The sequence below is a fragment of the Notothenia coriiceps genome, unplaced genomic scaffold (genome assembly GCF_000735185.1).
Source record: "Notothenia coriiceps isolate Sejong01 unplaced genomic scaffold, NC01 NC01_scaffold00019799, whole genome shotgun sequence".
Classification (NCBI taxonomy): domain Eukaryota; kingdom Metazoa; phylum Chordata; class Actinopteri; order Perciformes; family Nototheniidae; genus Notothenia; species Notothenia coriiceps.
The window spans coordinates 281,987-302,454 of NW_011352500.1; the positions used below are offsets into that span (position 1 = coordinate 281,987).

General features: G+C 41.8%; 1 protein-coding gene across 3 annotated transcripts in view; it reads right to left on the minus strand.

Moving 5' to 3' along the window:
• The window catches only part of LOC104952321 (disabled homolog 1-like), a 90,850-nt gene that overhangs the window by 27,585 nt on the left and 42,797 nt on the right, over positions 1-20,468 (minus strand). For 2 of the 3 annotated variants that reach the window (XM_010779131.1, XM_010779127.1), the window contains exons 2-3: positions 15,656-16,270; positions 2,946-3,085 (exon numbers count right to left, since the gene is read on the minus strand). In XM_010779131.1, coding sequence (XP_010777433.1) covers positions 2,946-3,085; positions 15,656-15,725 — 210 coding nt within the window. In that variant the 5' untranslated portion in view covers positions 15,726-16,270. The remainder of the gene's footprint in view (positions 1-2,945; positions 3,086-15,655; positions 16,271-20,468) is intronic. The other variant, XM_010779130.1, reaches the window with a different exon arrangement.

Consider the following 20,468-nt stretch of genomic DNA (forward strand, 5'->3'; position numbering starts at 1 on the left):
ATGTCCGTTCTTGAGCTTCACTTCAGAGGAGTTCACACGTTCGACTTGTGAGCAAGAGTTATTATTATTGAGGCTTTTTTTGTTTTTCCCAAAGCATTTTTTTCTCTCCTTTTCTTGAAGTACTGTAGGTCTTTACTGCAACTTCAAACCGTGACATACACACCAGTGCTACTAACAACACAAATAAGGTGAGATTTGCTGACCAGAATGGATCCGCTGCTGACCGCGACAGCTCGTTTGACCACTTTGCATATGCCATGCTGAACACAGCAGCCAGCCTTTGAGTACGTTATTTTCCATGGATCTCCCAAGCAGCTCACATTGTCTTTCTTACATTCTCGAGCCTCTAATAACCTAGAATACAATTAACATTTCCACGTTTTCCATTTGAACGCGACCTGTGTGCTTGACATGTCTTTCATATAACAAAGCTGCAGGAGAAATAAGAAGAGAAAGAGAAGAAGAAAAGTCTGCCTGCTGTGCTGACACACATCTGACAAAACTGGCAGGACCAGTAACAGCTGAAGAGTGGTCCGGCCTCAGCTAATCCTCCACTTTAGATTTTTTCTTTAGGGCTCAGCTAAATATTCAAAAGACATAACGGTTACATACATCACAAAATGGTTAGCTCTACTTTCTGCGCAGGGGAGATGTTAAAGCACATATCCATCTTTACATGTATCTTTAATATGAGAAACAGAGGAGCTGAAGGAATCAAGGAGTGTGAATAGGGTGAGATAAAGAGCAGAACAAGCAATGGGATAAGGAGAAGATGAAGTAAGTGGAGGAGGGGGGGGGGTGCGGGCGGGCGAGTTGATGGATGTTGTCAATCAGCTATCGGCTTCTCAATTTGGTGGATTAGTCCTCAAGGCAACGAGAGGCAGCTCAATAGAGACCACGTCACCTCCTTTATCCCCAGTCCAGATAATAGCAGGTCTGTATCGACTGCCCCATAGACTGTAAATGGCTGCTAGCTGGTGAATACTGGAGTCATATGGAGGGCACTGCTGAAATGTCATCGGGGCGGGGGAAAGTTGTTTTATTGGACATATAGGCGATGAGAGGCTTCGCCTTCCGGCTGCTCTCCTCTTCTCTTGGGACTTCCCACACATTTAAGCCCCAGCAAAGAGTGCGAGAAGATACTTAAAAAAAGCCATGGCGTATACGTCCTCTTTTAGAGGAAGATTTATCCCGTAGCCAGCTACTGCAAAGATGCTTATGTGCTGCTATTTTCCCCCCCAACAAAGAAATTGATAAGTATTTCCTGCCTTTTACTTTGGAGCCAAACACAGCTGGTACTTAAGAGGATACAGAATTACATTTTGAGAAGAGGAAGCATGCTATTTCTCAGTAATATGTTCTTTATATTGATAATTGCACGTTAGCTAAACCCCTATCCGAACAGCAAATGTCAAACCTAAATTAGCAAGCGTAATTGGGCATGGTGGGTCTTTAAGGCTTTGGGTTTAACTTTTTACTTTTAATAAGTGTTTATAAGTTCTAACATAAGCTTCAAAGTTTAGAATGTTGGCCTGCCTAGCATTATGCCAAAAGTAACCAAATATATAATTTCTAACATGACCAGGAGCTGTTAAATCCACAATATTTGGTGCGTATATAGGTTATGTCAAAGCAGCCGATCAGGATTTTGTCCTTATGGACAAATCTGAAATGTTTCCTTAACATTCTAACAGTACAGTATTATAGCAGGAGGAAAAAGGTGTGTCAACTGCTTTTTAAAGACCCCTGTTTCAAGATTCTTGTGCCGTTGCGACACAGGAATATTATTACGAAAACCCAATAGTCCAACACATTTCCCATTGGACCGGAAGCCAATTGGTCCCATAGTCTTTTACCCCAAAAGCAAACACCCATCGGTCTGAAGGCTCATTGCTCTGAGAATGGGTGTTTGCTTTGTGGTAATGGACTGTGGGACAAATGGGTTTTGGACAAATAGGATTTTTTTTTTACCATTGGGGTTTCAGTACAATGGGCCTTTGGAATAATGAACAGACCCGGTTTTTAAACGAGTCAGCTGAAAACATAAATAAATGAGCTTGTGGCAAAATGGTGTTGTTATTTTAAGTAGGTAGCTAGCTAGCTCTGTTCAGCCAATGCATTTACGGTAGGCGGCTATAAATGAGAGGATTGCTTTAGTATTCCACTGACTGAGATCAAAAAGCCATTGTTTTGAGGATGACTAACATCTGTTTTTGGGTAAAAGTGCATGTTCGAGAATGGAACACTTGAAAGGCCTAGCAACAGTAAATGTTTGTACACATACTACTACAAAATAGGTTGGTTGACACTCAACCCTTTCATCCACGATCACCAGGACTAACACTTTTTCTCAACTAACTAAAGGGCTGAATTTGACCTCATTTTACTTGCAACATTCTAAAGAACACAGGCTTGAATATTATCTAGGTCACATTATCACAGTTTGCATATGTGCGACAAGTATATCATCGCTGTAAAAATAGAAGGCTGGGACTGACATGAGAAAACATTCAAGAGGCAGGGAGGGTGTTCTAAAAAGTGATAATGTCTAACTCAAGTGTTTGCTTTAAGCATCTTAAACATAGGAAGCCAGTTTGCCTCCAAGGTCAAAAACAGCTGTGTGAATAAATATGGAGAGCTTTGAGCACTGCTAAAAATAAAGCCGCTTATTAGAGGGATATTGAGGCTGCTAACATTTTGCAACAGATGAAAAACCAACCTTACAGTAGCTATGTGATAAAGAGCTGCAGAATAACACGGTTGGACTTTTGTTTGTTCCGTGTGGTCAGTTCTTTACAGAGCTTCAGTGAGTCCTTTACAGGAGAGGACAGCTCATATGACTCATTCAACAGACAATACAGACATGACCGGACAAGCCTTTCCATATCTGACTGTGATGAGTGAAGGAGCTCATTGATTCCCCCCCAACATTCACAAACACACACCTTTAGCTTCATCATGGAGTCCTGGCACAGCTTGTCCCCGCGCGCCGAAGTCACCTCATCAATCCCGATCAGCTTGGCCTTGTAACGCACGCCATCTCCACGGAAACGCTTAATAAGCCCCACCTCAGTGCGGTCCTGACCTGTGGTCGGAAAAGAAAAAGAGAGGCAGAAAAATAAGGAGGAGAAAACATGAAACAGCGCGACTGAAAAATACAACTTTAGCATCATGGCTCTGCTTGAGGTATAGGAGCTGGTGTGTGTGTCTGTGTGTGTGTGTGTGTGTATGTGTGTGTGTGTGTGTGTGTGTGTGGTTGAAGGGGCTCAGCAAGTGAAGCGTGTGTTGACATTTGGTTTTGAGAAATCATACCCCCCCCCCCTCATTCACCGCAACCCTCCCTCCCCTCGGCAGCTCTCGGTGTTGACCTCTACACACCGGTGCTTTTTCGCTTTTGAGACCGAGGAAGGCAGCGTGTGAGAAAGTGAGCGCCCATGTTTGTTTTCCTTTGTATCGCCAGATCTGCAGATTTATTCAAAGAGTTACTTGAAAGCCCCACCATCAGTTAAATGTCGCTTTGAAGTGATATGAAAGTGTGGTTTTTCCAAATTCTGTCAAGAGATTGGAGAACTCTCCTGGGTACCAGTACGTCCACACTCACATTTCAAAGTCCTCCATTGAAGCCATTGCTAAACGGGGGAAACAAGCTGTCATTTTTGGCTCGCCTATTGCTAGCACCCACTCTGTTTGTTGTCTGGAGATAAATAAGATCTCTTTGCCACTTTAAGTGGTGAAAGACACTAAATTGATCAGACGCAGACACCCCCCAGAGCATCTTAAAGTGGGCCTTTTTTAAAGTGCACTTGAAAGCCTCGGCAGGAGAGGAGAGATGGCTCTGATACTGTTGTGTTTTTTTTCTTGTCAGCTTGCAGCAATGGTCTCTAACTTAAAAACACGATCCATCCAATGTTGTTAGTGCTAACTCAGCCGGTTTGAGATGAGTTGATGCTATTCTCAGAGAAAAGGGTTCAATTAAGTCTAAGACAAAGATGCAGCTTTAACTAATTCCAATGCTTATTTACTCATGACAGCATCTGTGTGGGCTATTAAAAGCAGGATGGGATAAATGACTTGACTTCTTGTCTGCTGGGAGTTTGTAAAATGTTTGTCAACCTCCTTCTGTACATCAGTGTTTCCGTTAGCTTGTACTCCAACGGACTTTGACCGCAATAATCTGTTAAAATAATAATAATCTGTCATAATGTCCCCTGAAAATAATTCCCCTGAAGCAAAGTTTGAGTCGACAGTACGCCTTATAGGCCTTCATGTTTTTTGGTTTCTTTACTAACCGGTTTTTTTTTTTCAGATACAAAAAGAAAGGGAAATTATTTGTGTTAAAAATGTACAGCATAGGGCTATCATGCAATTTTTTTGGTGTTAGGCACAATTCTAGTGACTGGATTTAAACCTGCGTTCAATGTCATTCTTTAAATAGCCGGAAACACTGCTGTACATGTGTGTATTTCCTATTTACAATGTCTGTTGATACAGCTGACTTCTGCCCATACAGTTGTGCTTGTTGGTGCGTTTTTGCACAAATCTCCCTTCCCACCGTACCGGAGAGGATTCTTCTGCAATGACAACAGCATCGGGCTGATCTATAAGAGCAGCACGGTGTCCACCACGGTGCTCACAGCCGTGGGCGTCACTGTGCCCGTGGCCTCAGTAAGTCCTGCTGCGGTACTGCAAGACAACCAGAGGGAATATGTTGGGACACTCGGTTCATCCAACGGTTGGCTGGTGACACGATTGGCTCGACAGGCTCTGACTCACACTCAGTGGTTATATGTTGCACTCCATTAGCTGCAAATCATGTAGACCGTGCTTTACAGCCAACCATTTTCCAAAAGCTATGTTTATTATCATAAGCTTTTGGGTTTATTTCCCAGTGGCTGCCATTGGTTTCCAATTGTAAGAAAGGGTATTACAAATAATCTTTGTAGAAGTGCCTACAAATTCATTAATTCATTATTTGTTTATTCCATTAAAAAGTCAGAAAATAAAGAAAAATGTCATGGGGATAAACAAACTTAAATTGCCAATTTAACTACAAAAGAACACTTTTACAATTAGATAATACTTGCATTTAAGAAGATAATTTTTGGTGAAGATGACATAAACTTTTGGAAGGATCATTTTCTGTAACGTGTATTTCAGGATCTTTCTATTTCCAAAGTTCTGCTGCTCTTTGTAAATCTACAGTCACATTATAAACGGAAACCAATGGCACCCTGAGGAGAGTGCAGTACGTAACATCTGATTTGGAAAGTGGCCATCAGCAAAAGGAAAATAAACTGTTTTGGCCCTAAAGACCTAAAGTCTCTAATAATACTGAAAATGAAACAAACTTGGCGTCATTATTTCTTGATCAGCCACAGATCCCAGCCACAGAATGGACCGAGCCTGTCCCAGATGTTCCCTAGTTGCCTCTTGCTTGTACCTACGACCTCTGTAATTGGCCAGTCATTAACCCTGCACCTCCATCTCTCCCTCCCCTTACCCATCCCCCCCTCCTTTCTCTCTCTGTGCTGCTCACTGCTTCTTCACACTAGCCGGCCTGCCTTTCTTGGTCATTGAGACCAGCGCTGTTCAGCCCTACCGTAGAGGGTTTTACTGCGACGATGAGTCCATCAAGTACCCGGCCAAACACGGAGACACCGTTAGCGACGGTGTGCTTAGCGCTGCTGGCATTCTTATCACCCTCCTCTCTGTAAGTCACCTCACTCTGATCACTAATGTCATTATCATCACTCTGTGTTTTTTCAGCAGCCTTCACCATTACTAGCAGCACACTCACTGTCACCATTTAACAGATCTAGTAAATGTATGTCAAATTCAATACTATAAATGAACTCGAATTACTAACATTTGAGATGACACACTTTAAAAACTGGAATAATATTTCATTGCTTATTTGGGGAAACAAAGAAATGTGAAGCAAGTAAGGGACTCATTCATCCAACCAACCAATCACATTTCAGACAGTTAAATAAGAAATGCGTTGATATACGTCCTGTTTCGGACACTTATATTTGGCAAAAATATCATCCTTGGATATTGAATGGTGATATAAATGTCTTAATTTAGAAACACATACCGTACATAAAATATACGCTTTCATCCAAAGCAACAAAAAGTCCCTTCAACCATGAAGAAACCTACTCAATAAAGCAAGAATCCTGCAGTTACATTCGATTTGAATGAGCAAAAAGTATAACAACAATATGATAATGATGTAAGGATTTTCAACTGCTGACTCAATTACACTTGCAATATGTGTTCCTTTCTCCAATGTATCCATGCATATTCCCACTGCACTCATACCCATGTTCACACTCCCATCAGAAAGCTTTATGAACTGAGATAATCCTACCTGATTACTGAAACAACTCCTCCTCATACCTGTGCTATCAGTCCCCCTTGATTGGCTTCAACACATTCCAGATAAAAAACAGTGAACAACATTTTTTCAGGGCTTTTCTCCTGGGGGGGGGGGCTTTAGATGTCTCCATTGATAAGAGCATTCTAGCTATCAGTGAAGTATTGGGTAGTTTGTTGCAATGTTCTTGGAGGAAAAATGGTGAGGATACGCTACCCTGACATCCTGTAATTCAAATTGAAGTTTTCTCCAACGGACCTTTCGCAAAGCCACGCCCCCCCTTTCTTTACTGTTGCTAGTCCGACAAGCTGAGAGCCAGATGCGTTAAACAAAGCCATAATGGAGGGTCTCCGTAACGTCGGAGTCGCCTTAACAGACTCATTTTGGAGCAATAACGCAGCAATATCCTCCAGGTCCCGACAAAAGGGGCTACAATACGCTATGGAGGGTTATATCCACAGTATAAACATTAGAAAAGAGGGAGGCACAACATCAATAGAGGCACTTGCATACAGGTCGCGGTGCAAGAGTGAAAAACCACATGAGCTGTATGTCAAGGGACACCGGGGGTTACGGACCATGGTCAGACGGGAAGTCCTCTCCCCGTGTATGACCGAATATCCCTTCCTCTGCCCTGTACAGTCCTCGTTCCGTGGAAGGGCACCGTGGTAGGAGGTCCCAGTTGACGGTACGATTACCGTTCAAACCTACTTGGTGTTGTGTGTAAGTTTAACCTTTGATTTAACAGGGACTCTTAGCAAGTTTACACTGACGGCCGCGCGCGCGAATCACGGTCGCAGAGTTCCTAGGACCAAAACGACCGGAGAACCGTTATCAATTCTCTATGAAAGGACTTTACATTAATGGAACTTAATCACATAGGACACCTTTAGTGGCTTTGGCTTGTAAGATTACCGGAAGGTAGTTTCCATTTCCTTGGAAATTGTAATCTAAACAAGTTAAACCTTCGAAGGACAGGTTGAAAGGGTAACCTTTTCGGTTTTCTTGGAGCACTTTGATTCTAACCTTTTTCCTCGTTGTCAACATGTCAGCATGGATGTATTGTAAAAAACAAAAAATTACATGACCATTGAGACACATTTGATTGTAAAATTGATCATTGACTTAAATCAAGTGGTATAGAGAACAGAGTACATTGAAATTGCTAAAATGTACTCTCATCTATGGAATTGTTTTCTGGTTGTGTGGTACAACATTGATGCGATCCGCTATTCTTTGTAAAAATTAGTGTCGTAAAAAATTGGTTTATGAAACTAAAACCCCACTGTTAAAAAGACCAAAAACAATAGCAAAACATAAAAAAGAAACACAAAATAAGAGACAGTCCAGAAATTCAATAAATCTTCTCGCGATATATCACAGTAGCGGTAATAATAATAATAATATAATAATAATTAATTACGCTTAACTAGTAAATATGAATGGTGATCTTTTTACATTATATTTCCCTAGTCTAATTTTTATTATTTAGTCACTACACTGAAACGACCTTCACCAATATTCTTGTCGATCTTACAGGCATCCTTTGACCACCCCTGTCATTTTAACAAAAGGTTTGACTTTTTTTCTGTTGTGATTGTATAATGGGAACAAGTAAAGAAAATCTCACCCTGAGCAATATTTTCCGATTCTCCGGCCGTGTTGTCTTTCCGTACCAACATGGCATAGAAACTTTACAAGATACTGAAAATTAAAAAACTCTCTCGAGTCTCTTTTTTGGGAGTTTAGTAAATGGATCACATGACCAGCTTACACCGCGCCTTTTTGCTTCGACTTTTTTGTGAGGGCCACCCGGCCAACCAGCTCAAGTCAGATTTAAGGTTAAGATCGGTTAGTTTCTCGGCACCACCTGTCTCCGGTACCTTTTACCTTTGTCGGGGTATTCGCTCTTGGTACCGTTTTTTTTTTTACATGCCCAAGTTCAACTTTGGGAAAAGCCGGGTTTCGGGTGACGGGGATTTACGGGCCAACAGGTTCATAATAAGCTAGTGCACGGGCGCCAGGGGGACAAACCCTTTCAGTCTGTTCGAAATCGGCAAGTTTAAGTAAGTAGACGCTTTTACCACTTCGGCAACACATACAGGAAACGTTCTAGCCTAGTCTCTATAGGTAATTCGGAATCTCCCCCCCCCCCCCATATAGCAATGGGGCAAGGATTGGGTTTTTGGGCTCTCCTCTCTACGGGCGGTCACCCCTATTCTTACGCCTGTCCGGTGCGGGTCGACTTATACCCGCACTTATAGGTTGTTTGTGTTTATAGCAAACGAGGGTTCCAATTTAGCACGATTGCATCGAATCGAATCGGATCGTTTCTATGTCAAGTGTTCTTATGATTGTTAAATTAATATTGATTACAATTGATTGATTTGCAATCGGATTTTCATGTGTTGATGTTCGGACATTCGACACACGAAAGATCCGTAGCACAACTGGTACAATGATATGAACTAGCGTATTCTTCACCACCGACGTTCGCTCTCCGACCTCGAGGCACACGATAAGCACGCGATGCTCTCTCTCGGAGACCAGTGGGTTCGCAATTTTGTTTTGTGTCCCGGTCTTCGGTTGTCCGTTAGGTAAGGTACAAATATAAAGACGAGCACATTACGAGAACATCGTATAAACAAAGTTACCTCTTCGGATGAGCCGGCTGGAAGGGCATTAGGACACGTGGTTCACCCCGGTGGGCGCGCCCCGGCCTGGGTTGGTGTTCCTTGTTGTTCTCCCACTACTGCGTCTTTCGGTGGTTCCCCTTCTTCGACCATTCAATTGAACATCTGTTGATGTGTGGAAATTTCGGAAACACCAACACTAATAAGCGGTCTTCTTTATCATTATTCTATGGCAACGGGCANCGACGTGGGGTCTGCGGCTGAAAAGAGAAACCTGAAAGTGAGACATATGAGTTAAATCACTCAGTGAGGTGTTCTGTCAGAGAGAGGTGTTTAGCTTACAGCAGCCTGTGACGGCCAATAATAATTTAAATGTCTTCCTTACTGTAAGCAGTTATGAAATACCTGTTTGTGAAAGGTTATTTGTTTTCTTTATTGTTCAGATAGAAACCACTGCTTTCTGCTCACTGGTGAGTTAGCCTCTGAGTGTTAATCACATCAGGCTGGCAGCTGTATGGGCTTTGCTCTATGGTAGCTGTTGTGCACATTGTTAATCATGAGCAATGCATCCTTACATTGTTTAACTGTGAGGTGTTATACAATTGACCTTTCGCAAAGCCACGCCCCCCCTTTGTTACTGTTGCTAGTCCGACAAGCTGAGAGCCAGATGCGTTAAACAAAGCCATAATGGAGGGTCTCCGTAACGTCGGAGTCACCTTAACAGACTCATTTTGGAGCAATAACGCAGCAATATCCTCCAGGTCCTGAAAAAAGGGGCTACAATACGCTATGGAGGGTTATATCCACAGTATAAACATTAGAAAAGAGGGAGGCACAACATCAATAGAGGCACTTGCATACAGGTCGCAGTGCAAGAGTGAAAAACCACATGAGCTGTATGTCAAATTCGACGGAATTATTATTATTATTTTGGAATAAAACAATACAATCACAAGAGGCATTAAATGTTGTAGTTTGTCTAAAGTTAACTACCGTTTCCTTGGTGGCTTTCTGCATCCACCTTGTTGTTCCTTTGTGGGGGTCGGGGTGCCCACTTGTGCAGCAGGATTAGGGAAGTCGGCAGTAGGCTTTCCATTAACAAAATGCTACAAAGATTAAAGCAAAATATAAATGAATGATTGCCTGTTGGCTTTCTTGTTTGTACTTTGACCACAGGTAGACTAATAACGGAGCTCAGCTGTTCAGACATTATTATGCATCAAGTGATATACATGGTCAAAACGACCTAGAAGCACACAGCTTACAGCTGTAGTCGTGTGACTTTAGCTAACGTTAGTTAGTGAAATTAGTTAATTAAATTAGTTAGTTAATTTGTGAATGTAATCTTTGCTAGCTAGCTAGCTACGTTAGCACATATTTACCTTGGAGCAAACATATTTGTGTTTGTTGATATTCGCCATATTCAGCTGGGCATGGGGCCTGCCGCATTTCTTTATCCACTGGCGGCNGAGCCGTGTGCTGTATTTGAAAACTAAAGAGCTGCGGGGCATGCTGTTTCATGTTGTTACTTTAACTGTAAGGAAGGAGAGAGGCGGAAGGTGTGTTTGTGTGTGTGTGTGTGTGTGTGTGTGTGTGTGCGTGCGTGCGTGCGTGCGTGCGTGCGTGCGTGCGTGCGTGCGTGCGTGCGTGCGTGTGTGCGTGTGTGTGTGTGTTTGTGTGTATGTCTGTGTGTATGTCTGTGTGTGGGTGAGGGGAGTTGGGGGTGATACATACTCTGGCTTTCTGGATTTACAATTACCCAAGGTTGAATGGTCCTCAAAATATTTCTGGCCCATAAGCTTGACGCTCATAATTTGTCTGACAGAGGGCTGCCTAAAGCATTGTGTACTATTATTCTGCGTCTAAGTGCATCCCACACATCGGACAACATGCCTGCCATACAGGAGCCCTGGTGGTCCAAGATGCAGAGGTCATAACGGTGCAGAAATAAGTCCTAAAATGTGGTAATGAGTTAGCATTTGACCACTTCCGGTTCACTTGTATCGAAATCAACCTCTTTTTTTTTTTGTATGGTTATATGTCCAAAATAAGATATGCGGTTTAAAACAAGTTTAAGAGATCCTCAAGTATTTTTCTACAACATGAAATACGTCAGTAATGTCCGGCTGAATGTCCGAAGCTTCTACGTGTCCTCAAAACGACGGCTGCTAGCAAGTTGCTAAATAAGACTACTAAAATTAGCACGCCAAACATTAGCCGCCTTTAGTTTAGCTGTTGGGATGCGAGCCGTGAAACCGTGATGTCGTTTGTTTATAGCATAATGTTATCTTTTTACATCTTGCAGTTGCATTTATGCATCAGAAATCATAAAGGTGGCATCAATATGTGGAGATTATCCTGCTGACCAAAACTTGTAAGAATCACAAAACGTGTTTTTGCCAGAAATCTTATTTTCTGCAATATTCCATGATCCAATGGAAAAATCATATTGCTTTTTGTTGAGGGAGCTCATGCAATGTTACATACCAGTTTGGCCTAGAAATATATTACATCACTGCACTACTATTTCTAAGACCTTTGTAACAACAATACCCATTAATATTTCCCATTGACCTCATTTGGTGAAATCTAATAAAGACGGGAAAAGCCAAAACTTCCAAAACTGCAGCTGAGATTTACCAGCCAGGACATCAGACGTGCCTCGAAACAAATGCTGCGGCCAGCCACCTGAACACAGGCCCTGCACCAGGACCATGGAGAGAACAATTACTGTTCGCCCTGCTCCATACTGTTACAGGGCTTGTCTCTGATCACAGTGTTGCATCCTCCTCCTTGCCACACTAGAATGGGGACAGTGAAGGCACAGATGGCAGCAGATGGAGAGTCAGAAGTGCCCCTCTAGATATAAGGACTTGGCAGCGGGAAACTTTTTGTTGGGGATCTGGGCATCGAAGCAGCTTAACCTTGAACTGCTCCGAGTGTTTATCTGTGTCTGCTCGTCTCTTCCTGTCAATATCCGTCTGTTACAAGGCCACATGCAATGCATTAAGATAAAATGAGACTGAATGTATTGCAATGCCTGCTAATTCTGAGTTCACGTACATGCATGTTTAATGTTAACTAGGGCTGTTCTGAATAGTTCAGCTCATTCAAATTGTTGACATTCAGATACGTAATCACCAATCACTTGTTCCTCTTTTTTCATATATTCAATTTATTGTGTTTAAAGCCGCTATTTATGCAGTCTTAGATTAAGCAAGGTTATGCGATTACTATTAGCATTATACCATTTGATGGAATAGATTCCAGTAATGGATGATTGCTTCTGACTTGCTTGTTCCAAACATTTTCAACGTCAAAAAGCTAAATGTACAATAATTTATTTCTTTAATTATTTTTAATGTTGAAAAAAAATACTTTTATTATTGCGGTTAAACATGTGCACTGCCGTCTGTTGGACATGGAGGGAGGCATGTCACTGATTAGTTATTTTTTTAAAGAGAAATGGTAATAAAGAGACTAACTAATTCAATCAAAATGAATAATTTTATTAAAATGTTTTTCAAGGATTTTTATCTTAGAACAGAATAAAAGCTTAAAAAGATATTCGGTAAATCTGTAATGTTAACCGTTATTTTGTGTTAAAAATGACAATCCTACTTATATCCTTTTGGAGCAGGGAAGGCAAATCTGTCCCTGCCATCTGCCTCCCCCATGTGCATGAAATAACTTCCATAAGCCTCTGCAAACGTGCAGATTTGCCAACAGCAGTACGACGCCCCTCACCCAACACCAATGTCAAAATTCCTCCACCCAACTTTGACATTCAACAGCAAATCGAGGTCCTCGATCGTTCATCGACTAATCGTTAAAGCACTTACAAAGGTAATGAGGGTCATTGTGTACATTGTCTATGTACTGGGCCGACCATTCGCAGTAGACTATACATTGATGTGTTCTAGTGGTTGGAAATGGGCAAGATAATTTTTTAGGTAGAGGCTCCACAACGATGCCATTATAACACTCATTATAAAGCAGTGGAATGAGCAGTTTGATTATGAAACCCGACTGATTTGGTCAAATATGGGAAATCGTGTTTGAATAGGGTGAAATGGTTACTATTTGTACTGTCTCTTACAATCTTCCCAATGTCATTCATTCAGAATGAGAGGTGACTGACGATTGCATTTCATTTTCTGTTCGCCGCATCACCAGCGTTCTCCGACTTCTCTCTTTCAATGTCTCTCTGTCCTCTATTCCTTGTCTTTCTTTATGAAATGAAATTTTTTTTTGCGCACAGATTACAGTGGGAGAGCAACAGTTGCTATGGAGATAGAGCAAAGTCACGCATGTAAAGCAATTATGTTGATAGTTGGAGGGGAGCTCTGGCTTTACCATGGCATTCAGAGCCTGCTGTGAGGTTGGAATTTTCCAAACAGATTTTGAAAGGAATGACAAGTGCTATGAAATCCCTAAAACAAAGCACAAGAAAGGTTGTCTAGTAAAAGTAGTAGAATAGTACATATTTTTCACAAGCAGCAGTGTGTACAATTTAGGTAGAGCTTTTGGCAGAGATGGAATCAAATATTTACTGCTATTTTTTCAGTAATGTTAAATCGGAAACGATGGTTTGTTGCCCAAAAGTATCCAAAGGCCTTGTCATACTGAGAGGCTTGAAAAAATGTGAAATACTTAACATATGTATAGGGCTTTTATTGTGAAAGGTAAGAACGGAAGGATGGGATCTGGAATAATGTCGCCTCTTTCAAGATTGAAAGGAGTTAGAACGTTTGCCGTGTTCCTTTGGACTAGGGAGTATCCATGTTGTCATTTTATAATCCCCTCGAATATAAACTCAACTCCAACTGTTCCCCACACATTGATTGATTAACGCCTTTTTATATTTGTGGTACAAAATGGCCGAAAGGCAATGATCTCCATTTTTTGCGGCGAAATATTTGCTTTCCGTGTTTAATGACTATCAGACCATGTTTCAGGCACATAACCAAAAACCAAGACTTCGAGTCAAGGGAACAGGTAGTTCTATATCCCGGGTTTCATACTCCTTCCTTCAGTTCTCTATTGTTTACGAGATGAGAAATAAACCGTTCTTCTTCATCAACTTTTAGTGTTGATTCCCAGAAATTTGAATAGTGCTTTATCTAAATACATGTCATCATCGTTATCCTCAGTAGAGTCCTTCAACTGGCCCCAGCCTGCTCACAAACAACTACTAGCATAGCTGTCTGACAGTCTGCCTGCATTTATGTTGCTCCATTTCCATTTATATGGCTCTAAATAGCACCCTTACTGATTGCGACAATGGTCCCTGCAGCCCATGTGATTAACGTGGTAAAGTCAGGGTCTGATAGCCTGTGCTGATAGCCCGTCGCATGGCCACATGTGTGAAAGCCCCCCTCTAGCTCTGCACTCCCCCTTTCACTTAACTCAAATCAATGGGCCCTCCTCCAGCCTGGCCATTTATCTAAGCGAGCCGACAGTGAAACAGCCACAGAGGACCTGGCCCCACGGCCTCGTTTCAGCCATCCCGCAGAAGCCAGATTTACTGGACTAGCTGCAGTGGCTTTATATATGGATGGAGAAATGAGTAAAAAAAAAAGGGATGGAGAGAGGGAGGCCAAAGAAAACCGCATCCTCTTCATTCCCCCCTCAGTCCTTCTACTCTTTACTCTTCTCAGCCAATTCAATCCCATTTCAATCTCCTGGTGAAGTTTCGGAGAATGCCTCGTCCTATTACATCACTTATGCTGTTCATCAAAGCGACAGGGTGTGAATTACCCTGTCCATGACACCTAAATCATGGGAGCTAGCAGACCCTGGGGCTACATGCGATAGCTGTTACCACATCTGGATCCCCGGGATGAGACAGGGAGCTCTCGGCAGGCCTGACTGAGCGAGCCTTCTCTCCATGAAGTCCAGCGTTATTTAGCTCCATACAAACAGGACTAAAAGTTATGTTCACTGCCTGCCAAACATAAGATAGCTGCCAGTAAAACACTTTGTCCCGACTCCCTTTTCTAAAGTACTTTTCCTTCAACGTTAGACTTTTATCTAAATTCTCAAAAAACTATAATGGTGGATGTATTGTCCAAAGTGATTCAGTGATTACATTTTTCCACTAGAATTTTGGTAATTTGAATAAGATAAGAACTGTGGCAAACACGTTACTTAGACATTTGGTTCAGCAGGATAATCTCCACATATTTACACCACTTTTTGTTATTTGAAGCTTAAATGCAATTGCCAGAGGAAAAACCCAACAACGTTCAAACAAAAAGCTTAAAAATGAACTAAATCACAGTTTCATGGGTGCGTATCAATATCGCTAAGCCAAAAGCGGACTCGTTTTCGAGTACTTTGATTAGTCTAATTTATTCACTTGTTAGCAACAGCCATATGTTTATGACACATAGAAGCTTTGGACATTTAAAATGTGTCGTAGAACAAAATATGAAAATCTCTTAAGCTTTTGTTAAACACAGACCGTATTTCAGGGCTAAAACCACAATCATGTGCAAAGAAACGTTGACTTTCTGACGAGTTACTGGGAAGTTTGAAAAGCCATCATATTTCCAGGTTTTAGGACTCATTCCTGCACCACTTATTTATTACATTTTAGATATACAGAATATTTGTACCAATGCAGTAAAGTCTCACTTACTTTTTACCCTCCTGGACTCCCTTCGCTGGCTGGTTTTGACACCCGGCTGGAGCTCGGCCTCCGCTGACATCCTCCACTGAGTCCCTCGTCCCCCTCAAAGCAGATCCACCATGGGTTAGCAGCACACTAATCCTCACAAACTCCCAGAGTCCGATTTCCCCCCACTCCAGTCTTTTTCGTTTTACAGTCGCCCTTTGGTGGGGAAAATCTCCTTCAAATCCATGATGAGATGTCTGGTACTCCTCGATAAATGAAGATCCGTCATTGATAAGTGCGCTCCGTCACTGCTGGCCCATCGTGTTGGAGTAATGCTGAACCACACATGAAAAGGATGATTGAATTATGTGTGATCCTCTCGAGAGCAGCCTCAGATCAAATTTGACATCTTCTGGAGTGTACCTGAGTTCTCTCTTTGAAGGTCAAGTATCACATGGTCCACTGTTGCTCTTTTCTGAGGGACCACCTATTACTCAGGAGTAATTCCCTCCGGGGGAAGACTGCACCATTGATTGAATCAAATATTGTTCTTCAGAGTAGGTCAGGAGTGGATATTATTCTTTGGGAGAGTGCTTCAGATGCAGTCCGACAGCCCATCACAGTCACTTGCTCCGAGCACTGCAAGGCGAGGAGAAAGGGTTGACAGTTAATGTTAAGCTGGAGGTGGTTAAACATTCAAATGAAAAACACATGCCCCCTTGATCACTCATTACAGCATTAATTTAAAAGACAAAAATGGCAGGCAGCAATTTAACAAATCAACAAAGATGTTATAATTCATTCATCAATCCTTAATGAGAGTACAAAAAATGCCCGCTCTTGACAGAGACCTGTGGCTGAATATTTGACGCTCTTGTTTTATGTACAGAGTAAATATAGAACATTAAGGCATGACCGGTGCTTCTGTGCGTGCAAAGTCGATTTTCAGAAGATGGATTGTTAATGCTCAAAGCACAAGGAAACAGATTGAGGTGAGGGGAAGTAGCAGAGAGCGATGGATGACGGGCTGTTGGTGGAAATCCTGGCACTGTTGCCCATAAACTGGAACCCCCCACATTGTGCTTTAATGCCCTTGAATCATCCACTGCTAACATTGGGGTCCGTGCCAAACTGGCACAACGGCTGGCACCGCTTCTGTTGGCATGGTGATGGGCCATTGTTGGGGGAAGAGGCCTTGAGCCGTCCCCGGCCTGTACAGAGCTGCAGCACATAGAGACCGGGCAAACATTATCCTGTCTGACATTGTTTGACATTGTGAGTCTTGTTTCAATATTTGCCTATTACTGAAACTGTTTCTGGTGTTAAACAAACACTCATAGACATGACTTATTAAAGGTCAACATTAAGAATATATATCCTTTTACTTTAGATGTTTATTTTGGCCAGGTTGAGACAATGGTTCAGAATCAGTATCCCTGTTACATATTATTATCCACCGACCTCAATGTGAGAAATTTTCATCGGAACTGCTTTTTTAGATCAAACAATAGTCCCTAGGAAATCTATCCCTAGGAATGCTATTCCTAGGGACTATCACATGGAATATAGTAGATTATTCAGAGTAACTGGGACACTCTTGTTGCCGTTGATTTTTTTTTTTAATGTAATTTTACAATGTTTTAAGCACCAAAATGGAAATTCATTCACATCCATTGTATTGCGCTCGAGGCAGAATACTCGGATATCTCAACATGTGGAAACTGAAAACTATCTGCATGGCTAGCAACCAGAAGTATAACTTAAGCAAACCATAGGGGAAAAATGCATTTTGTTAAGATTATACCATTAATCCAATCTAGATTTGAATACTATACTTTCACATCCTGTGTTTACAGCCTTAACGCTATTAGTTTGATTTATTTGAAAAAGTTTGACCTTATGTGGAAACGTTTTTCTCAAAATGTGTCAATTTATGTTTCTTTTGCCTAGCACTCATTCTGAAAGTTTGATTTAATATCAAAATGTAAAATACATTTTATTTTACTCCTTTGACTTAGGCATTTGACTTATGCCTGGTTGTACTCTTCCATATACCCACTGAATCATCTACAAAGTACTGAGGTCACAAATAGGGCTGTATGGCTAGAAGATACTTCTAGAAATAAGTGAGATTATGTTGGTCAGGTAAAGAAATTCTTGCAGCGTATATGGATAGCTTTTTGCATTCCTGTACGTATGCGTAAGACAAACTGATCTTGGAAATAGTCTGTCTACAGCTATATCCTCATTCTCCTCCAGCAGTCAAGTCCATCTACCCTTCTATTATTCCAAAATGAGCTATGATGTAAAGACACATTTCATTTTCTTTAACAACAGCTCATATTAGTTGTTCATCACCACCAGTTCTCTTTGTGCATGGCTGTCTAGACCAGGCCTATTCAACTGGCGGCCCGCGGGCCAGATGCGGCCCAGAACCAACTCCCGAGTGGCCCAGCCTCCCGTAGCCAAATTCCTACACTAGTACAGACCATGAACGCAACACTCCGCGTTGCATAGAAACCACCAAACCACAAAAAAGTGCATCTAGTGGTGCTAGTAACGGTGGTCCTATGATAGCAACTCTAAAACATGTCTCTCTCAACTCTGAAGCGTAAACAGAGACAAAACGGTCATTGATCTTGTGGAGCAGATCCAAGTCAAGCTGGACCTTTTCGCGACCGACTTGAGCACGGGTCGGATGCTGCATTTTCCGACGCGCCCCAAACACATCACATCTCCGGCACAAATCACAGATGTGATGACAGATTTCATTGCAAGGTTGAAAGACAACTTTGCCGGTCGATTGGATGGACTTGCTCTGCCCACAGAGGTGATGGGCTTTGCCAGAGACCCCTTCACTGTTGCAATAGAGGGGGACGTATCAACCAGAGCAAAGGAAGTGGTCCCCTGCATCGACAAGGGGAAATATACACTGGAACTTATTGACATGCACATACGGGTCGTGCTGCAGCTAGACGGGCCAGCGAAGTTTTGGAGTGATGTCAAAAAACAGCAGTTCCCTAACGTTCAGAAAGTAGCGATCTGTGTGCTCAGTATGTTTGGATCAACATACACATGTGAATCAAGCTTTTCACACATGAACTCAATCAAAAGTAGCACTCGCTGCTCCCTGACTGACAGCACTCTTCACCAATGTCTTAGGATTGCATTGACATCCTATGAGCCAAAAATCACTGCTCTTGTTCAAAACAAAAAATGTCCCTTCTCCCATTGAGAAAGTCAGCGATGACAAATCACAAATGAGGTGATAGTAAGCACCTAGTTTACTATAGTAGACGTGTAGTGTAGTATTCATTCATATAGTTACCCGTATCCCTTGTTATGGGTTTGTGCACTGAAGGGTTTGACAGTTCTTTCTGTATTCATTTAAATGCACTTTGTAATGTGTCTGGGTCAAATGTGACCAAAACGTATGATTTTTTTGTTATTACTTGAAAAGATAGTATTGCTGTAGTACTACCTCTTTGTGTAACATTGGAGCTCTTTAAATGTTTGTTAATGCACATTTTGATGTGCATGTGTCATATGTATCCAATTGTGTATGTATGAAAACATTTATTAAGACTGCTATTATTAAATGCACTTTGTGATGTGCCTGGTTCAAAAACATAACTTGAATATTTTTACTTCCAAAGCAAATAAATGTAATGCTACAACTGTGCACTTTTTGTTTTTAATGCACTTTGAGATGCCTCAGATTCTGTTAAATGAATGCTAATTTGTTGTGTTTTTATGCACTTTTCGACGTGCCTTTGTTAGATGAACGATGAATACAAATTGCTTGTTTTTCATCGCAGTAATATGTGTTGGTTTAAAATGTGTCATTACCTGCTTTTTACAGGCCGCTGAATGTCTGGCCCAGCTGCATTTGTAATTGAATAGCCCGGGTCTAAACCCTTTCTCGTTACACGGCATCTATCTAAGACTTCTTACTTTTCTCTAATATTAGAGACTGAACTCTTAATCACTCAAAATGTCCCAGAAACTGGAGAGATGTTAAGGAATAATGACAACCGGATATTTGGTAACATATCTGATAAATGGGAAAAAAACATCAGAGAGTTAAAGTACTTTTTCCTCAGTGTGATGCCCCTTTGGGTTCATCATTAGAGAGGGTGTGGCTGTCCTGTCTGTGCTGTGGTGATTGCATTGATTGCAGTAACTCATGGGTCTGGTGCCCTGCAGCTATTTAAAGCCTCTCTGCTCCTCTCTGTTCCCTCTCTGTTTTCTCATACAGGCACCCGGTTCGGTTGAGTTTGATATTATTTCAGTTGTTTTACTTTGTGCACCTCAACACCCTCACACATACATGTTCATGCAATCCTCACCCTGCAGTTACATTACTGATACCACTGACGTTCACACCTCATGCTTTACTTGTTTTGCACTTGATTCATTTGGCTTATTTGAATCACTTGCTTTAATGAAGATCTTTTTCTAACCGTTGATATGGTGTGTCTCCTCTTTGTTGTGGCCTTTTGAGCCAAACACTCAGCGAGAACTTAAACACTGCGAGTCTCCAGATATGTGGGTGGAGACAAAAGCAATCGATCTGAGGATCCTGGATCAAGAGTTGGATCAGGGTTTTAGTTAACCCCTGCATGTATATAAAGTATGATTTTATTAGTTGATCTTTTTTTTTATTCATCTGTTTCTGTTTCAGGGTCCAGCAGCAGAGACCAGACTCTCCCGGCTGTCTGTCCCTAAAGAGCGACAACTCGAAGGACGACGTCATAAACTTTAAAAGACGACCTCCATCTGCTGATCAGAAGTAAGCTGTGACTCATAGTAAGAGTCCGGTTATGATAGAAGCAGA